We start from the raw sequence: 17857 nt of genomic DNA, 5'->3' as shown, positions 1-17857 counted from the left end.
GTTGGCCCCAGGATTGGAACCCAGATTCCCTGATTCAAGCCCTTGCTCTTTCTTCTAGCCATTCTGTTTCTCATGGTCCTGATTCAAGTATGAGGAGGGTGGACTGGAACAGCTAGCTGGCTGCCGCCGGCTTGCTCTCTTCAATAGAGGGACGGTTGGATGGAGTTTAATAATGGTTAAATTCCATTAAAGGTCTTTGGTTCCACAGCCTAGTTTCTGTCCATTTGCCCAGAGATGGCATTGCCTCTGTTAGTGTTTAAAGACATGAAACTTCCCGGAAACCCCTTAGGGAGCCAAATAATAACTGGGCCCGTTATTATTTACAATTTTGGGGTAATGATCCTTTTGTTGCCTCTGGTAACCTGAAAATCCATATATATGCAAATGATGCCCCGTTCAATTACATCATGTCAGCAATAGGCACAGTGACAAATGAAAGTCCTGCTCATCCGCTTGTCTGCAACTGTAGTTTGGAAAGAAGAAGTTGATTTGTGCGGGGGAAGAAACTCAAAGAGAATACCCTTTGACGAATGATTAAAAGGCTGTGCTTTATCAGGAGAGGCTTGTCATCGGAGGAGGCACCCAGGTTTGGAAAAAAGCTGGTAAGTCAGAATGTCTGCTTTCCACACCTAGTTTATGGCCTGGGATCCACCCGAGACTCAATGTACCATTTGTAAAGTGGGGAGTGTCACAGTTGCCCTGGCCAAATGAGAAGGCACTTTTGCCCCTGGAGCTCTGCACTCCTCTAAAGAGAAGTCACTACTATCTCTTCAAAGTTACTTCTATAGCCCAGCATGGGCTATCAATTAACATGAGCAGCATGGTCCAGTGGAGAGACCATAGGCCGGGGTTCTACAACCACTCTGCCACTTTCCTGCTGTGTAATCTTGGGGAAGCCACTTAACTTCTCTGTACATTGTTTCCTGTTCTCTCTTCTTACACTGAGCCCTATATGGGACAGGGTCTGTGTCTGACCTGATTATCTTGAATCTATCCCAGTGTTTAGTATGATGCTTGGCTTATGGTAAGGGCTTAACAAACATGACAATGCTGTCTCAAGAACTCATTTTCTGAGTGACCTTGGATGAGTCAAGTCATCACTCTTTGCCTCCGTTTTAACATCTATAAAATGAGGATAAGAATGTCCAAGCACTTTTCGAGCCTTATAATTTTCCTAGAATTTCCCTCTAGCACCCCAATTTCCCTTCCTGCCACTTATTTTGGACCTCTTGCCTATAAATTTACCTAAACTCATCTTGTTTCTATTGCATAAGAATGTTAGAAATAACTAAAGCAGCTGCTGCCAGTGAGGAAGAGAGGAAGACTGAGGGAGCATCTTCAGGAAGTGGCTTTCAGAGAGTTTGGAATGCAAAGAAGTTCAGGGGACCAGACCTAATCAAGAGAGCAGGAGTCAGAAAATATGCAAAGCTTAGAGCTGTTTTCTCAGGCACTGGCTGGAAATCTGATGGGGGCCTGATACAGGCTTGGAATGGGTGAATGGGTTGAGGAGCTGGAGAGAATATAAAGAGGGGAAATTAATGTGATTAGTGTGTTTGGGATGATGGAATGTTCCTCCAGAAGGAGAAAGGGAAGGCCACCAGAGCATTTTGTGCCCAAGCCAGCCTGAGTGGAAGCCCAAACTGTGGCAAAACCGTTGGCCTGTGCCTGGGCAGTACTGTCAGGCAACCTGGACCTACCCAGAGGGCTACTGCCCAGCAGTGATCCCTCCATCTCAGCCCTACAGCACTTAGGTACATATCTGTAATTTATTTCTATTATTTCTGTCTCTCCCTCTAGACCGTAAGCTCGTTGTGGGCAGGCAATGTGTCTGCTTTATTTTGTACATTTAGTACAGTGCTCTGCACACAGCAAACACTCAATAAATATGACTGACTGACTGTCTGACAGGTGCTTTCTTACAAACAGGGTGGATTCAGACTCCTGGGGCTGTTGGAAGTGGTGGCCTATGTAGCACAGGCCAGACACATATGTAAACAAGCTATTGTACAAGTAGGGCAGTGCCCTGGATTTGAAACGTGAGTGGGGAGAGCAGCAAGGGGACTGTATGGCTCTCTGACCGCAGCCTGGCTTGGCTTTGAGCCTTCCCAGGGCTCACAGGCCTATCCATACAGGAGGGCTCTAGAGAAGAGGGCAACGGGGAGCAGGCAAGGGCTGGGAATTGAGAAGAGAGATTGAATGGTACAAGGGACATCACTGTTTCTGTTTGAGGCAGGGAAGAGGGACAACATAGGAATCTGAGGCCTGTGTGAATTCAGAAGATGAGCTCAGGACCTTTATTCGCCAAGGAAAATGCCGTCATCATCAAAATAATAATTAGGGTACTTGTTGAGCACTTACTATGTGTCAGCACTGTTCTAAGCACTGGGGTAGATACAAGTTAATCAGGTTCACACTCATCTCTATTTTACAGATGAGGTCACTGAGGCACAGAGAAGTTTAGTGACTTGCCCAAGGTCACACAGCAGACATGTGGTGAAGGCGGGATTAGAACCCAGGTCCTTCTTATTCCCAGGCCCGTTCTCTATCCACTAAGCCATGTTGCTTCTTCATCATCAACAGATGAAGAAATGTTGACGGGGAATTTTTTTTTTTTGCAAAGATTAATTATGGGAAGTGGTGGAGTGATCCCAGAGATCTTAAATGGGAAGAAGACTGCAGGTCACCAAAGAAGACACCACAGAACACACTAAAGGTGGAGGCAGTCAATCTTCCTGGGAACTTGGATGAAGAGGCATGATTTCAGTTTTGTATTTAAAATTGTGCTCAGTTATGGATTGGCACTAAAATTTGGGAGATGAGGCCACACCCCAACTGTTTGGAGGTTCAGAGGCTGTGGGAGGATTTAGAAAGAAGAGAGCAAACCTGAGAGGAGTAAGGCAGATGTACTCATGTAGCCTTCCATTGCCTGAACTGGCAGTGTGCCCCACGAAACAACTTTGTGTTCTGAGCCCCACTGTAGCACATGCACAGACAATATATTATGATAATGATGACAGGAGGCAGCAGAATGCTTTCTAATCTATGACAAAAAGGCAGAGCTATTGGCTCTGAACCTAATAAAAGTAAGTGCCAAGTTAGTTGGGTTTGGGAAGGAGGTGGTGGGTGGGGGGAGGGAGGGGTGAAGATATAAATGGAATGAGGACCCGTGAAAATTCTAGTGATGTCCTGGGAGAGAAGAGTGTGAAGCAGAGTTTAGAAGTTAGGCTGGAGGAAGGTGAGAAGAAAAAGTAAATATGGAGAAATAGGAAGGATGTGTGGGATCTCCTGAAATGGTTGCGTTAAAAGGCAGCTGGGCAACCGAAATGCACAGAAAGGAACTGACAGTACACTTTCAAAAAATAAAGGAAGAAGAGTGGAGGAGAGATTCCTCTTGTGGAATACTGTATTTACTTTCATAATTGACTCGACTTTTTTTGCATTAGTTTTGCAACCTAAAAACAGGAGGGATTATTACACAGGGAATTAAGTCTACCAACATGTGGAGCAGGAAGAAAAAAGAGAAGAAAAAAGGAGTGGAAGGAGGGGAGAAGGAAAAGAAAGGCAAGAGAGACTGTATTCCTTCCTTCTATTGTGTTCTGCACCTTAGTAAATGCTCAATAAATACCACTGATTGATAATGCATCCTTTCAAGTGCTGTAAACCATAGACACTCAGTGAATTAATACCTCCCCTGCTACGGCACTTCTCTTCCTACCAGGAGTTCTGTACATCCCAAGGAAGAACTTTGCCAGCGGGAAACTATATCTGTGGCTTTCCGCTTGGGTTATGAAGCATCTCTTCTTCCTATCTGGACACGCACTGCTATTTCTCCTTACAAAAAGAATCTTTGTTTCCATCGGAAAAATCAGAGAAGTGGAAATTATGTGATGGAGGCAATTATGCAAGTAATAATAATTATGATATTTGTTAAGCATTTACAATATGCCAAACACTGTATTAAGCACTGGGATAGATATAAGATTTTCAGGTTGGACACAGTCCATGTCCTTCATGGAGCTCACAAGTCTAAATAGGAGGGAGAACAGTTATTCAATCCCCACTTCACAGATGAGGAAGCCCAGGCACAGAGAAGTTATATGACTTGCCCAACGTTACTCAACAAGCAAGTGGCAGAACCGAGATCAGAACCCAGGTCCTCTGACTACCAGGCTTGAGTTCTTTCCACTAGGCCAAACATATTGAAATAGATCAAGGTCTCCTGGACTAGTCCCATACCTTATCACAGGTGAATGCCTAAGTCACCAGGAAGGAGAGTTATTCATTTCTCAAGTCTCTCCTAAAACAGTGACACCTTAACTTCCCTCAAAAGCCTTCTCAAGAGTTGACCCCCGCCATCTGACTTCCATCCCCTTTACTCCCTGGAAAAAAGCACTCTCTAAGGTCACAAATAACTCCTTCTAGCCAAATCCACGGGGCTCTACACCATCTTAATCCTTCTTTTCCTCTCAGCCGCTTTCAACACTGTGGACCACCCCCTTCTCCTGGAAACATTAGCTAACCTTGGTTTTACTGACTTCAACCTCTCCTGGTTCTCCTCCAATCTGTCTAGCTGCTCATTCTTAGTCTTTTTAATGGGCTCCTCCTCTCCCTTCCTCTTTTGAACTTTGGAGGTCCTTCAAGGCTCAGTTCTATTCTCCTCTACATCCATTGCCTTGTAGTGGGAATCACTGATTTGCTCTTATGGTTTTAACTACCATTTCTACACAAATGATTGCTAAATCAACCTCTCTAGCCCTGACCTCTCTCCTCCACTGCAGTCTTTCATTTTATCCTGCTTTCAGGACATTTCTACGTGGCTGTCCTGTTGACAACTCGAACTTAACAGGTGCAAAACAGAACTCCTCACCTTCCCACCAAACCTTGCTCTCCTCTTGACTTTCCCATCACTGTAGACAATGCCACCATCCTACCTGTCTCATAAGCCTGTAACCTTGAGAAGCAGTGTGGCCTAATGGATAGAGCATGGGCCTGGGCATCAGAAGGACCTGGGTTCTAATCCCAGCTCTGTCACTTGTCTGCAGTGTGACCATAGGCAAGTCACTTAACTTCTCTGTACCTCAATTCCCTCATTTATAAAATGGAGACTACGGCTGTGAGCTCCATGTGGGACATGGACTGTGTCCAACTTGATTAGCTTATGTCTACCCTCAGGCTTAGTACAGTGCCTGGTACACAAATACCATAAAAAACCCTTGGCATTATTCTCAACTCATTTCTCCCACGCAACCCAATTATTCATTCTGTCACCAAACCCTGATGGTTCAACCTTCATAACATTTCACGAATCTGCCCTTTCTTTTCCATCCAAACGTCTACCATCCTATCCAAGTACTTTCATTATCATGCCTTGATTACTTCATTAACCTCCTCACTAACCTCCCTGACTTGTATCTCTCTCCACTCCAGTCCTTACCTCACCCTGCTGTCCAGATCATTTTTCAAAAAATAAAAACATTCAGCCCATGTCTCCCCACTCCTCAAAAATCTCCAATGGTAGCCCATCCACCTCCATATCAAATAGAAACATCTTGCCATTGCCTTTAAGGCCTTCAATGAGCTTGTCCCCTCTTATCTTAATTCAATAATTACGGTACTTGTTAGATGTTTATTAGATGCCAAGGACTTTACTAAGCCCTGGCATAGATACAAGTTAATCAGGGTGGACATAGTCCCTGTCCCACCTGGGGCTCATAGCCTAAGTAGGAGGGAGTAGGATTGAATCCCCATTTTACAGAAGTTAACCATCTCGTCTGTCTTGCTGCTGACCCCTTGACAATGTCCTCCTTCTGGTCTGGAACTCCCTTCCCCTTCAAAACCATTGACCACCACTCTCTTACCTTCAAAGCCTCATTAAAATCACATCTCCAAAAGGCCAGTCACAACTAAGCCCTCATTTCCCCTACTCACCCTCCCATCTGCATCACTTAGGCATTTGGATCTGTACCCCTTAAGCACTTGATATTCACCCTACCCCCAGTAATTATGTACATAGCCTTACATTTGCCCATTTAAAAAAATGGTACTTGTTAAGCACGTACTAATTGCCAAGCACTGTATTAAGTGATGGGGTAGACACAAGATAATTAAGTTGGACATAGGCTCTGTCCCAAATGGGACTCAAAATCTAAGTATGAGGGAGTTAGATTTAATCCCCATTTTATATTGGTTATTTCCTCTACTTGTAATTTATTTTAATGTCTGTCTCCCTCTCTAGATTTCAAGCTCCTTGTGAGCAGGAATCATGCCTGCCAACTATTGTACACTCTCTCAAGAGCTTTGCACAGTGTGCTGCACACAGAGAGCACACAAATCCCATTGCTGATTAATGGATTGATTGCATAGTCCTAGGACTTGGATTTTTACCCTTTATTTAACCCACCTTCAGCCCCAGAGCACTTTTTTTGTTTAATGGTATTTGTTATGCGTTTACTAAGTGTCAAGCACTGTTGCAAGCACTGGGGTAAATACAAGATAATAGGGTCGGACAAATCCCTCTCCCATGCGGGGCCTCACAGTCTAAGTTGGAGGGAGAAGCATTTAATCACTGTTTTACAGATGAGGGAATTGAGGCCCAGGAAAGTGAAGTGACTTGCCCCAGGTTACACAGAAGATAAGTGGTGGAGCCAGGATCATGTCCATATCCATAATTTATTTATATAATCCCCATTTTACAGACGAGGTAACTGAGGCACAGGAAAGTGAAGTGTCTCGGACCTTAACAAGGTTTGGGAGCTTTTGTGGGGAAGATTCCTCCAGGGATAAAGAGAGGTGCTGCTATTTCTCCTTGCCTGGTTTGGGGGTGGGGGAAAGAGTGTCAATAAGGAAACCTTCAGTTTTCAATGATGAAAGTTAATGAAATGGGCTTCCACTACAGAAGTGCTTTTGGCTTTGCTAATTGCCGCCACAGTTAACTTGATTTCCTGGAAGCTATTTACAGATGCTTGGCTGGGTCCTGCCTTGAAAAAAGGATGGAGCACACCCAGATCCCTCTTTGGTTGTGGCTTTAGCCCTTCCAGGCCCCAAGGTCCTGTTTGTGCCCTCAAGCAGAGCATTTCTGTGAAAGCCTGAGAGAAAGGCTGGTCAAGTTAAGGACCTCTCCCCACCAACACCAGAGGCAGATAAGGCCCAGAGAGGGGATACTAGGCCTAAGACTGCACAGCAAGTGGAAGGCTGAGCTGGGCTTATGTGAATGCTAGTTAAGAGTCTACAAGGACCAGTGAGCAAGAGCTGGCAATGCCAGGGGAAGGCCAGGCAAGGCCAAGTTTCTTGGGCTCGGTGCACCCTCTTGGGGAATTGGGTTTGTCCCCTCCTAGCCCAAGATCTGCTAGAATATTCAAGACATTTTGAAACATGTTAAAAACCAAGGAAAAGTGGCGTACCGTAATGCCACACTCACCCAGCGAGGCCCCCGAAGATCTCTGTGACGTAGGCATAGTCGCCCCCTGATTTAGGAATAGCAACTCCAAGCTCTGCGTAGCAGAAAGAGCCCAGGGCAGCAATGCCACCTCCAAGCACCCAGATAATCAACGCCAGGCCCACCGAGCCCGTGTGCTCCAGGACGCCCTTGGGGGAGATGAAGATCCCAGAGCCAATGATGTTCCCTGGAGGGGGCAGAGGGAGAGAGAAAAGAGGTGTCAGGTTAGCAGCAAGAATATTTTTTGCGGGGCCCCAGAATGACCTTGTCCCTCCATCCAAATGAAATGTTGAATCAGAAACCCATCATGCAGATTCTTGCCTCAGCAGTTTGACAGTGGAAGTAACTTTGGTAGCTAAGGAGCAGTCCAAGGGAGGGGAAGCATTTCAATAATAATGATTATTGTACCTGAGCTTGCTAAAACCCTCTTCTTCCTAATAATTTTCCTGCTATTTTTTCATTTTGTGCCCATTTTTCATCATTTCATTACTAAAGGCTTTTCAGACTTTTCTAGACTGTAAACTCATTATGGGCAGGGAACATGCCCAGTAACTCTGCTGTATTATACTCTCTCAAGTGCTTAGTATGATGTTCTGTACATAGTAAGTGCTCAATAAATATCATTGATTGGTAGATTTTCAGAAGCAACCGGCTGAATACACACCTGATACAAAGTATTCTAAATGGAAAAATTATGCTATTTACATATTTACTCATAACTTCAAACATCATACAAATATTATTCAAAAAGAAATTACATTTTAATTTTCCAATGATGCAGACTTTCATTTGTGTTTCTAATTCTGTCAATTGGGCAGAAGGGATCATGGAATTCTTGTGAGTTTTAAGTGGGGAAACTGAAGTCTGGGGTGGCTAGGTGAACCTCTCAACGGTCACCCAGCAGGCCACAGGACTAGCAGGAGCAGGAAGCTAGGTCTTCTGACTCTCCAACTCAGGGCTTTTTCAATCAATTCAATCAATCAATCATAGAACAGTGCTTTGCATATAGTAATTGCTTAACAAATACTATTATTGTTATTATTTACTGAGCACTTACTGTGCACAGAGCACTCTACTAAGTGCTTGGGAGAATATAACAGAGTTGGTAGACATCTCTCCTCCCTTCAAGGAGCTTGCAGCCTAAAGGGGAAGACAGATATTAAAATAAATTATGGATATGTACCTAAGTGCTGTGGGGCTGAGGGTGGGGTAAATAAAGGGTACAAATCCAAGTGCAAGGGTGAAGCAGAAGGGAGAGGGAGTAGGAGAAATGAAGCCTTAGTAGGGGAAGGCCTTTACTAGGACATTGTCTTTTTAGAGGATTCCCAAAGGGATGTGGCCTTGGGGAAAGAGCACAAGATTGGGAGCCAGGAGATCTCTGCCACTTGCCCATTGTGTGGTTTTGGACAAATATCTTAAACTTTCTTGTTCCTCTGATTCTTCATCTGAAAAATAAGGATGAAATACCTGTTCTTCCTTAGACTGGGAGCTCTGTGAGGGGCAGGAACTATATCTGACCTGATTATCTTCCTTCTATCCCATCATTTTGTAATAATAATAATGATGGCATTTATTAAGTGCTTACTATGTGCAAAGCACTGTTCTAAGTGCCGACAGTGCTTGTAATGTAGTAAGTGCTTAATGAAGACCACATTCATTATTATCATTAATAATAATCCTCTCCTTTTCTTTCTCCATTAATTGCCATAACCTAAATGTGCAAAAACTGAAACCAACTACCCTTTATGAAACTGTCAACTTTTTGAGCTGACTTTTCTGGGAGTATAAGAAGTGGAAGACATGGTCTCCATCCTTGAGAATTTTACCATCTAATTGGGGAAGCCTGGCAAACTAAATTCTGCACACAAACTCCCAAAAGTTACATCATCCTAAATGATAGATGTATTTTTAGAAGCCCATATTGGGCATGTGGACTGCTAGATACAAGGTCATCAGATTGTTCCAGGTGGGGCTCACAGTCTTCACCCCCATTTTACAGATGAGGGAACTGAGGCACAGAGAAGTGAAGCGACTTGCCCAGAGTCACCCAGCTGACAAGTGGCAGAGCCAGGATTAGAACCCACAACCTCTGACTCCCAAGTCCGGGCTCTTTCCACTGAGTCACGCTGCTTCTCATAACTTCACTCCTGGAATGATACTGGCTGGGTTTGGGTGAGGATGTGAAGAAAAGAGACCTGGTTTGGAGAGAGGAGAGTGTACTAGGAATTATTTATGTTAGCTAAATTGTAAAGAGGGTATTTATTTTACTTCTTGGACAGAGTGAGCTAGGGAAAATTGGAGAGTTGGGCCGGGGGTGGGGACTGGGAAATAATGCAGTTTTTACATTTCTGTGTGTACAATCAATTGTGCAGTATGCATGTTTGCACTACATGTTCTGGATAGAACAGGATGGAAGGATTAGCAAAAGTTTCTCTGATACCGTGTGCCAGTCTGGGTAAGATAGGTTGTAGTGCTGGAACAGTTTTTCATGGTATTTGTTAGGTGCTTATTAAGTGTCAGGCACTGTTCTAAGCACTGGGGAATATACAAGTTACTCAGGCGAGATACAGTCCCTGTTCCACATGGGGCTCGCAATCTAAGGAGGAGGAAGAATAGGGATTGAATCTCCATTTTGCAGTTAAGGAAATTGAGGCACAGGGAAGTGAAGACTTGCCTAAAGTGATAGAGCAGATGGGTGGTGGAGCCGGGATTAGAACCCAGGACCTCTGGCTCCTAGCTCCAGGCTTTATTCACTAGGCCACGCTGCTTCCCAACAGTTGTGAGCATGTATGCAGCAGTGGACACAGGGTGAATACTACAATGCAATTTCTCTTTAACCTGGTCGTCTGTAAGATTGCAGTCCCTGTGCTAAAGGGAGAATTGGGTATATTTACAAAGTTGAGCAACTGTGAATACTATCTACTCCCCTACTTCAAAAAAGAGAACGACTTGGGGAAAGAGTAATGCAGTGGATGGGACCTATAAAATGTGGAAGAGACAGATGGGGATGGGGCAGATAGATTTTTTTGAAGAGGATTTCCACTGGGAAATACCTTTTGGTCCCCATCAGCCTGGTGAAAATTTAACACTGAGTGGGATTGCCCTGTGCCAAAAGGTCTAACGGACCACTAACTTCACCTCCACGCTGCTCAGGGAACACCAACACTGGATGACAGATGGCATTTTGTCCTTTTCTATCCATCCACCCCTCCGACACCTGGGGCCTCCCTAGAGTCCTGGGGTTTGTGGGGAGAGGGGGAAGGAGGGTGAGGAGGCAGCAGCAGCAGCAGGAGATTAGGGGCGGGGAGGGCAAAGCTGTTGACACTCCCAGGCAGCTGCTTCCACAGTCAATTCTCGACCAGTTAGAGGGCTCCTTGAGCTCTTCCACAGCCTGCATACTCTAGATCATTTACTGTGCTGAATCAAGATAAAAAGTTTCTACTGGTAATCCCTACTGTACACATATAGGCTCCGGGACTCTGACACCCAGGCCTACTCAGAGTTTTCGTTTCCTCCCATATGCCCTGCCTGCCCTAGGGTCTTTGGGTAAATTGACTCAGCACCTTCTCCATTCACTTAAACTCCCCCCAAACTCAGATGATTTCCCAAGCACACCTTCAGCGGAGTCATCCCCACACCAAAAAACAACTTCTAAACATACATAATGGTTTCATAAAGCAGCGAGCAAGCCATATCAAGGGGGGATTAGGTTAGAATAATGGCAAAATTAAATATTGCATATGGCTTATCTTTATCTGAAACATTACAAGACATTTTAATCTTTGTTCGGAATTAATTGGCAACAATTTGTACTGAATGGGTAGGTCTTGACATGAATGAGTCAGTCTACATAACTCACAGGGCTAATGGATCTGCCGAGGGTCTAGTTTTCTCTGAAGCCACGTAATTGAAATGGTTAGTAGTAAAACTCATTTATGAGATGATATATTGAGAAGCAGCGTGGCTCAGTGGAAAGAGCTCAGTGGAAAGAGCTCAGTGGAAAGAGCTCAGTGGAAAGTGGCTTTGGAGTCAGAGGTCATGGGTTCAAATTCTGGCTCTGCCAAACGTCAGCTGTGTGACTTTGGGCAAGTCACGTAAGTTCTCTGTGCCTCAGTTACCTCATCTGTAAAAATGGGGATTAAGACTCTGAGCCCCCCGTGGGACAACCTGATTACCTTGTAACCTCCCCAGTGCTTAGAACAGTGCTTTGCACATAGTAAGTACTTAATAAATGTCATCATTATTATTATTATATTGTTACATGGTGGACATATTGAATATATTTGGTAGGGGTGTGAATTTTTGTGTGGGAAAATTTTTCCTTTGAGAGTTTTATTTGACCATGTAGGACAGGAACAGGATTCTTGTATCTACCCCAATGTTTAGTAGAGTCCTTGGCACATAAGTGTTTAACAAATATCACCACTGAAATAGATGAAGGAGGCAAGTTCAACGTTTCAACTGGCTGGAAACGAACATATGAATTTTGACCTGAATTTAGACACCATTTACATAAGGATGGAGAGGGGCTGACACGGAGTCAATAACAACCTCCAGGACCCCTGCAAGAGGGTTTCTGAGGCTTGCGCTCAGATGTTCTCTGAGGTCCCTTCTCCTATATTCATTCTATTCGCCCTTCTTATTGCTCTAGGCTGTAGAATGCTCCCCAAAGAATTTCTGAGGGGAAGGTAAAACTCTTCAGCTCGGCCAAAAGATTCCAGTGGTGCCCAGTTGTGAATGATTTCTTTCACTAATTCAGCTAGCTGTGAGATAACACTAAAGAGGATGGAGGAGGTGGATGATTGACCAAGAGTCCTAATTCTCACTAGAAAATGAAGAGACAATAACCTCCATAGTGAGAGCACCATGTGGTACTGGCCCGCGGGTGAAGGAAGGTCAACAGGGAGGCCGACCTCTGGGAAAAACCCAGAAGATGAATGGCCAGATGGATGACCACCTACCTCCCTAGGCCTGGATTTCTAGGCAGATCAGGTGTCCTGACTATTCAGACTTGGCTCTTCTAGGGCTGCTGAGTCTTGTTTTTTGTACTCTCTGTGGCGGGGGGGAGGGGGGAGTGCAATAATAATAATAACAATAACAAGTGTTATTTGTTAAATGCTTACTGCTCCTCTGCACTAGGCGTGTCTGTGAGCCTGTTAGTTTAACCAGCTTCAGCCACAGGACACAGAGCACAGAATGATGTGCTTGGGGCTCAAATGAGGAAGTAGCCACGGTTCCTGCCTCAGATAGGCACTGGAGTGCTGGCTTGCCCTCTACTGTAGGACTGATCCCTCAGGGCTCGGGGATGAGAGGGTCTGCTCTTCACTTCCTCTTCTCCCACTCCCTTCTGGATCACTCTTGCACTTGGATTTTCTCCCTTATTCACCTCTCCCTCAACTCTCCAGCACTTAGTACATAGCCACAATTTATTTATATTATATATTCATCAATTCAATTGTATTTATTGAGCATGTACAGTGTGCAGAGCACTGTGCTAAGTGCTTGGAAAAGTACAATACAACAATAAACAGGGACATTACCGGCCCACAACGAGATTACAGTCTAGAGTGGGGGAGATAGACCGATACAAATAAATATTATTGTCTGTCTTCCCCTCTCAACTGTAATCTTGTTGTAGGCCAGGAATGTGACTACCAGCTCTGTTATAGTGTATTCTCCCAAGTGTAAAGAGTAAAGAGCTCTGCACATAATAAGCACTCAGTAAATATGATTAATTGATCTCTGGTCCAGGGGCCTGTGGATGCCTCTACATCCTCCCAAGAGACTAGACCAGTTTGGATCTACCTGAAAGGGGTCCAGGAAGGTTCCAAACTGAGGCTGCTACCTGGGAGCAGAGCACAGGGTGAACTCTCATGGATGGCCACCTACCTTCCTAGGCCTGGACTTCTAGACAGTCCAGGTGGCCTGACTACTCAGACTTGGCTCTTTTAGGGCTGCTGAGTCTTGTTTTCCATACTCTCTGTGGGAGGGGGAGTGCAATAATAATAATGATAATAATAACAATAACAAGTGATATTTGTTAAATGCTTACCATGTGCCAAGCCTTGTACTAGGCACTGGGGCAGAGACAAGATAATCGGGCTTGAGAGTCAGAGGTTGAGCGTTCTAATCCTGACTCCTCCACTTACCAGCTGTGTGACTTTTGGCAAGTCACTTAACTTCTCTGTGCCTCAGTTACATCATCTGTAAAATGGGGATAAAACTTTGAGCCCTACGTGGGACAACCTGATTAACTTGTATTGACCCCAGTGCTTAGAACAGTACTTGGCACATAGTAAGTGCTTAACAAATACCACTATTATTATAACAAGCCTTGGAGTCCTGTCCAAACCACTGGGGGCAAAAACAGTGGCTTCGCCCCTACCTATGGGGCGCCAGCCCCTATAGCCCCCTTGGAGTAGACGCCAAAGGACCAACATGAGCAGATCCGTGGGGGTGGTGAGGGTGGGAAGAGGAAGGGCTGTTATGATGGGCCTCATTAGTCTGAGGGAGTAGTATTGAATTATCTGAGCAAACCTGGTCCTTGGGTAGGGGCACTTTGACCATAATAATACTAATGGTACTTATTAAGCACTTACTATGTGCTGAGCACTGTTTAAAGTGCTGGGGTAGATACATGTTAATCAGATTGGACACAGTTTCTGTCCCATATGGGGCTCATACTCTTATCTTCATTTTTTACTGATGAGGTACCTGAGGCAGAGGATTGAAGTGACTTGCCCAAGGTCACACTGCAGACATGTGGAGGAGCTAGGATTAGAACTCAGGTCCTGTTTACTTCTAGGTCAGTGCTTTATCCACTAACCCATTCTGTTTCCCATGCCACCTGGAGAAAGGGGGCTGCACAAAATTCTGATAAGCACTTGATTCACCCCACCTCCAGCCCCATAACACTTATAATCATAATTATTATGGTATTTATTAAGTGCTTACTATGTGCCACTCACTGTACTAAGTGCTGGGGTGGATACAAGCAAATCGGGTTGGACACAGTCTCTATCCCACATGAGACTCACAATCTCAGTCCCCATTTTACAGATGAGGTAACTGAGGCAGAGAAGTGACTTGCTCAAGGTCACATAGCAGACAAGTGGGAGAGCTAGGGTCAGAACCCATGACCTTCTACTCCCAGACCTGTGCTCTATCCATGCTGCTTCTTCATTTCACTTATGTATATACCCTTATACTCTTGTTTTGTTGTACTCTCCCAAGTGCTTAGCACAGTGCTCTGCACAGAGTAAGCACTCAGCAAATATAATTGAATGAAATTTCCCCATTCATTTGACTGTAAGCTCTTTTTGGCAAGGATCTGTGTCTACCAAGTCTATTGTGCTTACTCTTCAAGAGCTCAGTACCGTGTTCCGGATAGAGTAAGTACCATCGATTGATTGATTGATTGATGCTAATACGATATCTTCCAGCTAGAGCAGGGCAGGTCCGGCCATTTAGGGGACTCTGTTGGTGGGGCACGGTGGAGGTGGGGAAGCCTGGCCAACTAAATTCTGCATACAAACTCCCAAAAGTTACATCATCCTAAATGACAGATGTATTTTTAGAAGCCTATATTGGGCATGTGGACTGCTAGGTTGGGTGACGGGAGCCAGGGACTTTATAATAATAATAATGATGGTATTTGTTAAGGGCAGAATTAACTCTTTAAACACACACTCAAACTCCTCACCCTCAGCTTCAAGGCTCTCCATCACCTCGCCCCCCTACCTCACCTCCCTTCTCTCTTTCTACAGCCCAGCCCGCACCCTCCACTCCTCTGCCGCTAACCTCCTCACCGTGCCTCATTCTCGCCTGTCCCGCCGTCGACCCCCGGCCCACGTCATCCCCCTGGCCTGGAATGCCCTCCCTCTGCCCATCCGCCAAGCTAGCTCTCTTCCTTCAAGGCCCTACTGAGAGCTCACCTCCTCCAGGAGGCCTTCCAAGACTGAGCCCCCTCCTTCCTCTCCCCCTCCACCCCTTCTCCATCCCCCCCCGCCTTACCTCCTTCCCCTCCCCACAGCACCTGTATATATGCTTGTACGTATTTATTACTCTATTTATTTTACTTGTACATATTCTACTTATTTATTTTATTTCGTTAATATGTTTTGTTTTGTTCTCTGTCTCCCCCTTCTAGACTGTGAGCCCACTGTTGGGTAGGGACCGTCTCTATACGTTGCCAACCTGTACTTCCCAAACGCTTCATACAGTGCTCTGCACACAGTAACTGCTCAATAAATACGATTGAATGAATGAATGACTCCATCCATCCATCCACCCACCCATCCATCCATCCATCCATCCATCCAATCTTTCAGGCCACCACATTCCTCTTCCCAAAGCAGAGTCAATTAAGGGCTAGCCTGCTTGGATTTAGGCTCAGAGGACCCAAAGCAGCGGCCTCTTGGGCGTCCAGGGTTACCGCCGAACTCGTAGACTTGGGTCTGCCACCTCCTGATTTCGCAGTCCTCCCCACTCCAAGGCCCCGGGCAGCCCAGGCCAAGACACAGGCCCCTGGCGCCACTTGCTGGCCCGCTCCTGCAGCTCGACTCTTGCAGAGATACCCGGGACCACCCAGGGCGGCAGCTCCTCCTCAACGGGCATCGTCGCCCGTTCCAAGCAGCAGGGAATGGGGGAGAAGGAGGCATGTCTGTTCCCGGGGCCCGTTCTGAGTAGGAGAGCTTCGCCACCCACCCATCTGCTTGCTGTTGAGGCGGTGGGCCTACAAGCAGGGGGATGGACAAGATGACGTCTCGAGATCCCTGCCAGATCTTGGATTCCAAGAATCTGCACGCCTGTCGTTTCTGATTCTTAGGGAGGAAGTTGGATTACCAAAAGGGCAAGATGCCGATAGACTAGCCAACACACACACACAAACTTCAAGCCGGCTCAGAGTCCCTGTCTGCCTCTTTATATAGTGTCCAGCGCTGGGAACATTTACTCTGAGCAGAGCCACCCCCTCAGTGGTTTTTCCAGACGGCTCCTGTCTGACCTGGATGTTAAAAGCTGCAGCTTTTAATAACCCCAATGTGGAAAGATCATTTTCGTGGCTCCGGGCAGTAACTTGGAAACCAATTCCTGTCTGGCTCCATGAACCTCTTTCCTCCAAATTCTAACACAACTCAAGCTCTGAAGTGGGTCGAGGCTGCCACCCATCTTCCCCTTGCAGCTTTTTTAAAGTGGTATTTATTTAGCGCTTACTCTGTGCCAGGCACTGTACTAAGCGCTGGGATAGATACAAACTACCCGGGATGGACACAGGCCCTGGTTCCTAACCGGGTTGGACACAGTCCCTGGTCCCACATGGGGCTCAAAGTCATAATCCCCATTTTACAGACAAGGTAACAGAAACATAAAGAAATAAAGTGACTTGCCCAAGGTCATACAGCAGACAGGGGGCAGAGTCAGGATTAGAATCCAGGACCTTCTGACTTTATCCACTAGACCACACTGCTTCTCAGCTACTGTCCTGAATGTGGGATGCCTTCCAGAGTCTGATGGGAGGAAAAGAAGGGATCAGATTTAGTTCTCACCTGTGCTAAAGGCCCTGACCCTGACCTTCACTTTGACTCACTCTTGATTTCCCCTCCCAGCTTTAAAACATCTCTCAAAAGAATAGCCAGTAGTTAAAAATGCAGTGTGATCATCCAACCCCTCAATTTGAATGTTGTGTATCTTTCTTTCCTCTGTCAGAGAGGAAAGAAGTATATTTTTAAAGTAACTGATGCTCCCAGACTTTTTCTGAAATACGGTAGGAAAAAATGTGGACCCTGAGGTCAGAATCTTGCTAGCTAGATATTCATCATTCAGGAGACAAACAGTCTCCTCCAGAAGGACCTAAACATATCCATTCACATCTGTTTTCCCAGCTCATCTTCCCCAGTTTCTAGGTGATGCTGTGGCAGTTCCGTAAATGACATCAGAAGTTTGATCTTCACTGGCATAAATCAATACCTGCCTTAGGTGTTATGGTCAGGGGTCATTTCCAAGTCTGGAATGACTGACCTGAAAGGAACCAATTTGGGGGAATAGGGGGGCTTACACCCGAGTCAGACAATAGCATTTATTTCATCAATGGTAATTAAGTGCCCATTGCATGCAGAACACAGTATGAAACTCTTGAAAAAGTCAAACCCGAAATAAGAGACACTGTCTCATTGCTCAAAATAATTTAACTGTGAGGCTTTTCCTTATTTCCCATTTTGGGAGGTTCCTAAGATCAGATCTCTTTCAGCTTATATTACCCATGTCCTCTACCTTTCCCTGTCCCCACCAATCTCAGCTCCTGCTCTCTCAGGTGAAAGATAACACTGAGCAGCCTTACAGTTCTGGATCTCAGATTGTGTCTGGAAAGTGGGAAGATGTGAATATTCAGAAGGGCAACCATCACACGACTCCTGCAAGCATGCT

At 45.5% G+C, this 17857-nt stretch overlaps 1 protein-coding gene across 1 annotated transcript in view; it reads right to left on the bottom strand.

The window, feature by feature from the left end:
- Positions 1–17857, bottom strand: part of SLC7A10 (solute carrier family 7 member 10) — a 94471-nt gene that overhangs the window by 22177 nt on the left and 54437 nt on the right. The window contains exon 2 of the mRNA XM_038754089.1: positions 7418–7622. Coding sequence (XP_038610017.1) covers positions 7418–7622 — 205 coding nt within the window. The remainder of the gene's footprint in view (positions 1–7417; positions 7623–17857) is intronic.

This window comes from Tachyglossus aculeatus, chromosome 11 (assembly GCF_015852505.1).
Source record: "Tachyglossus aculeatus isolate mTacAcu1 chromosome 11, mTacAcu1.pri, whole genome shotgun sequence".
NCBI lineage: Eukaryota > Metazoa > Chordata > Mammalia > Monotremata > Tachyglossidae > Tachyglossus > Tachyglossus aculeatus.
The sequence above is the reverse complement of the archived record's forward strand: the minus strand, read 5'-3'. Positions and strand labels throughout refer to the sequence as shown.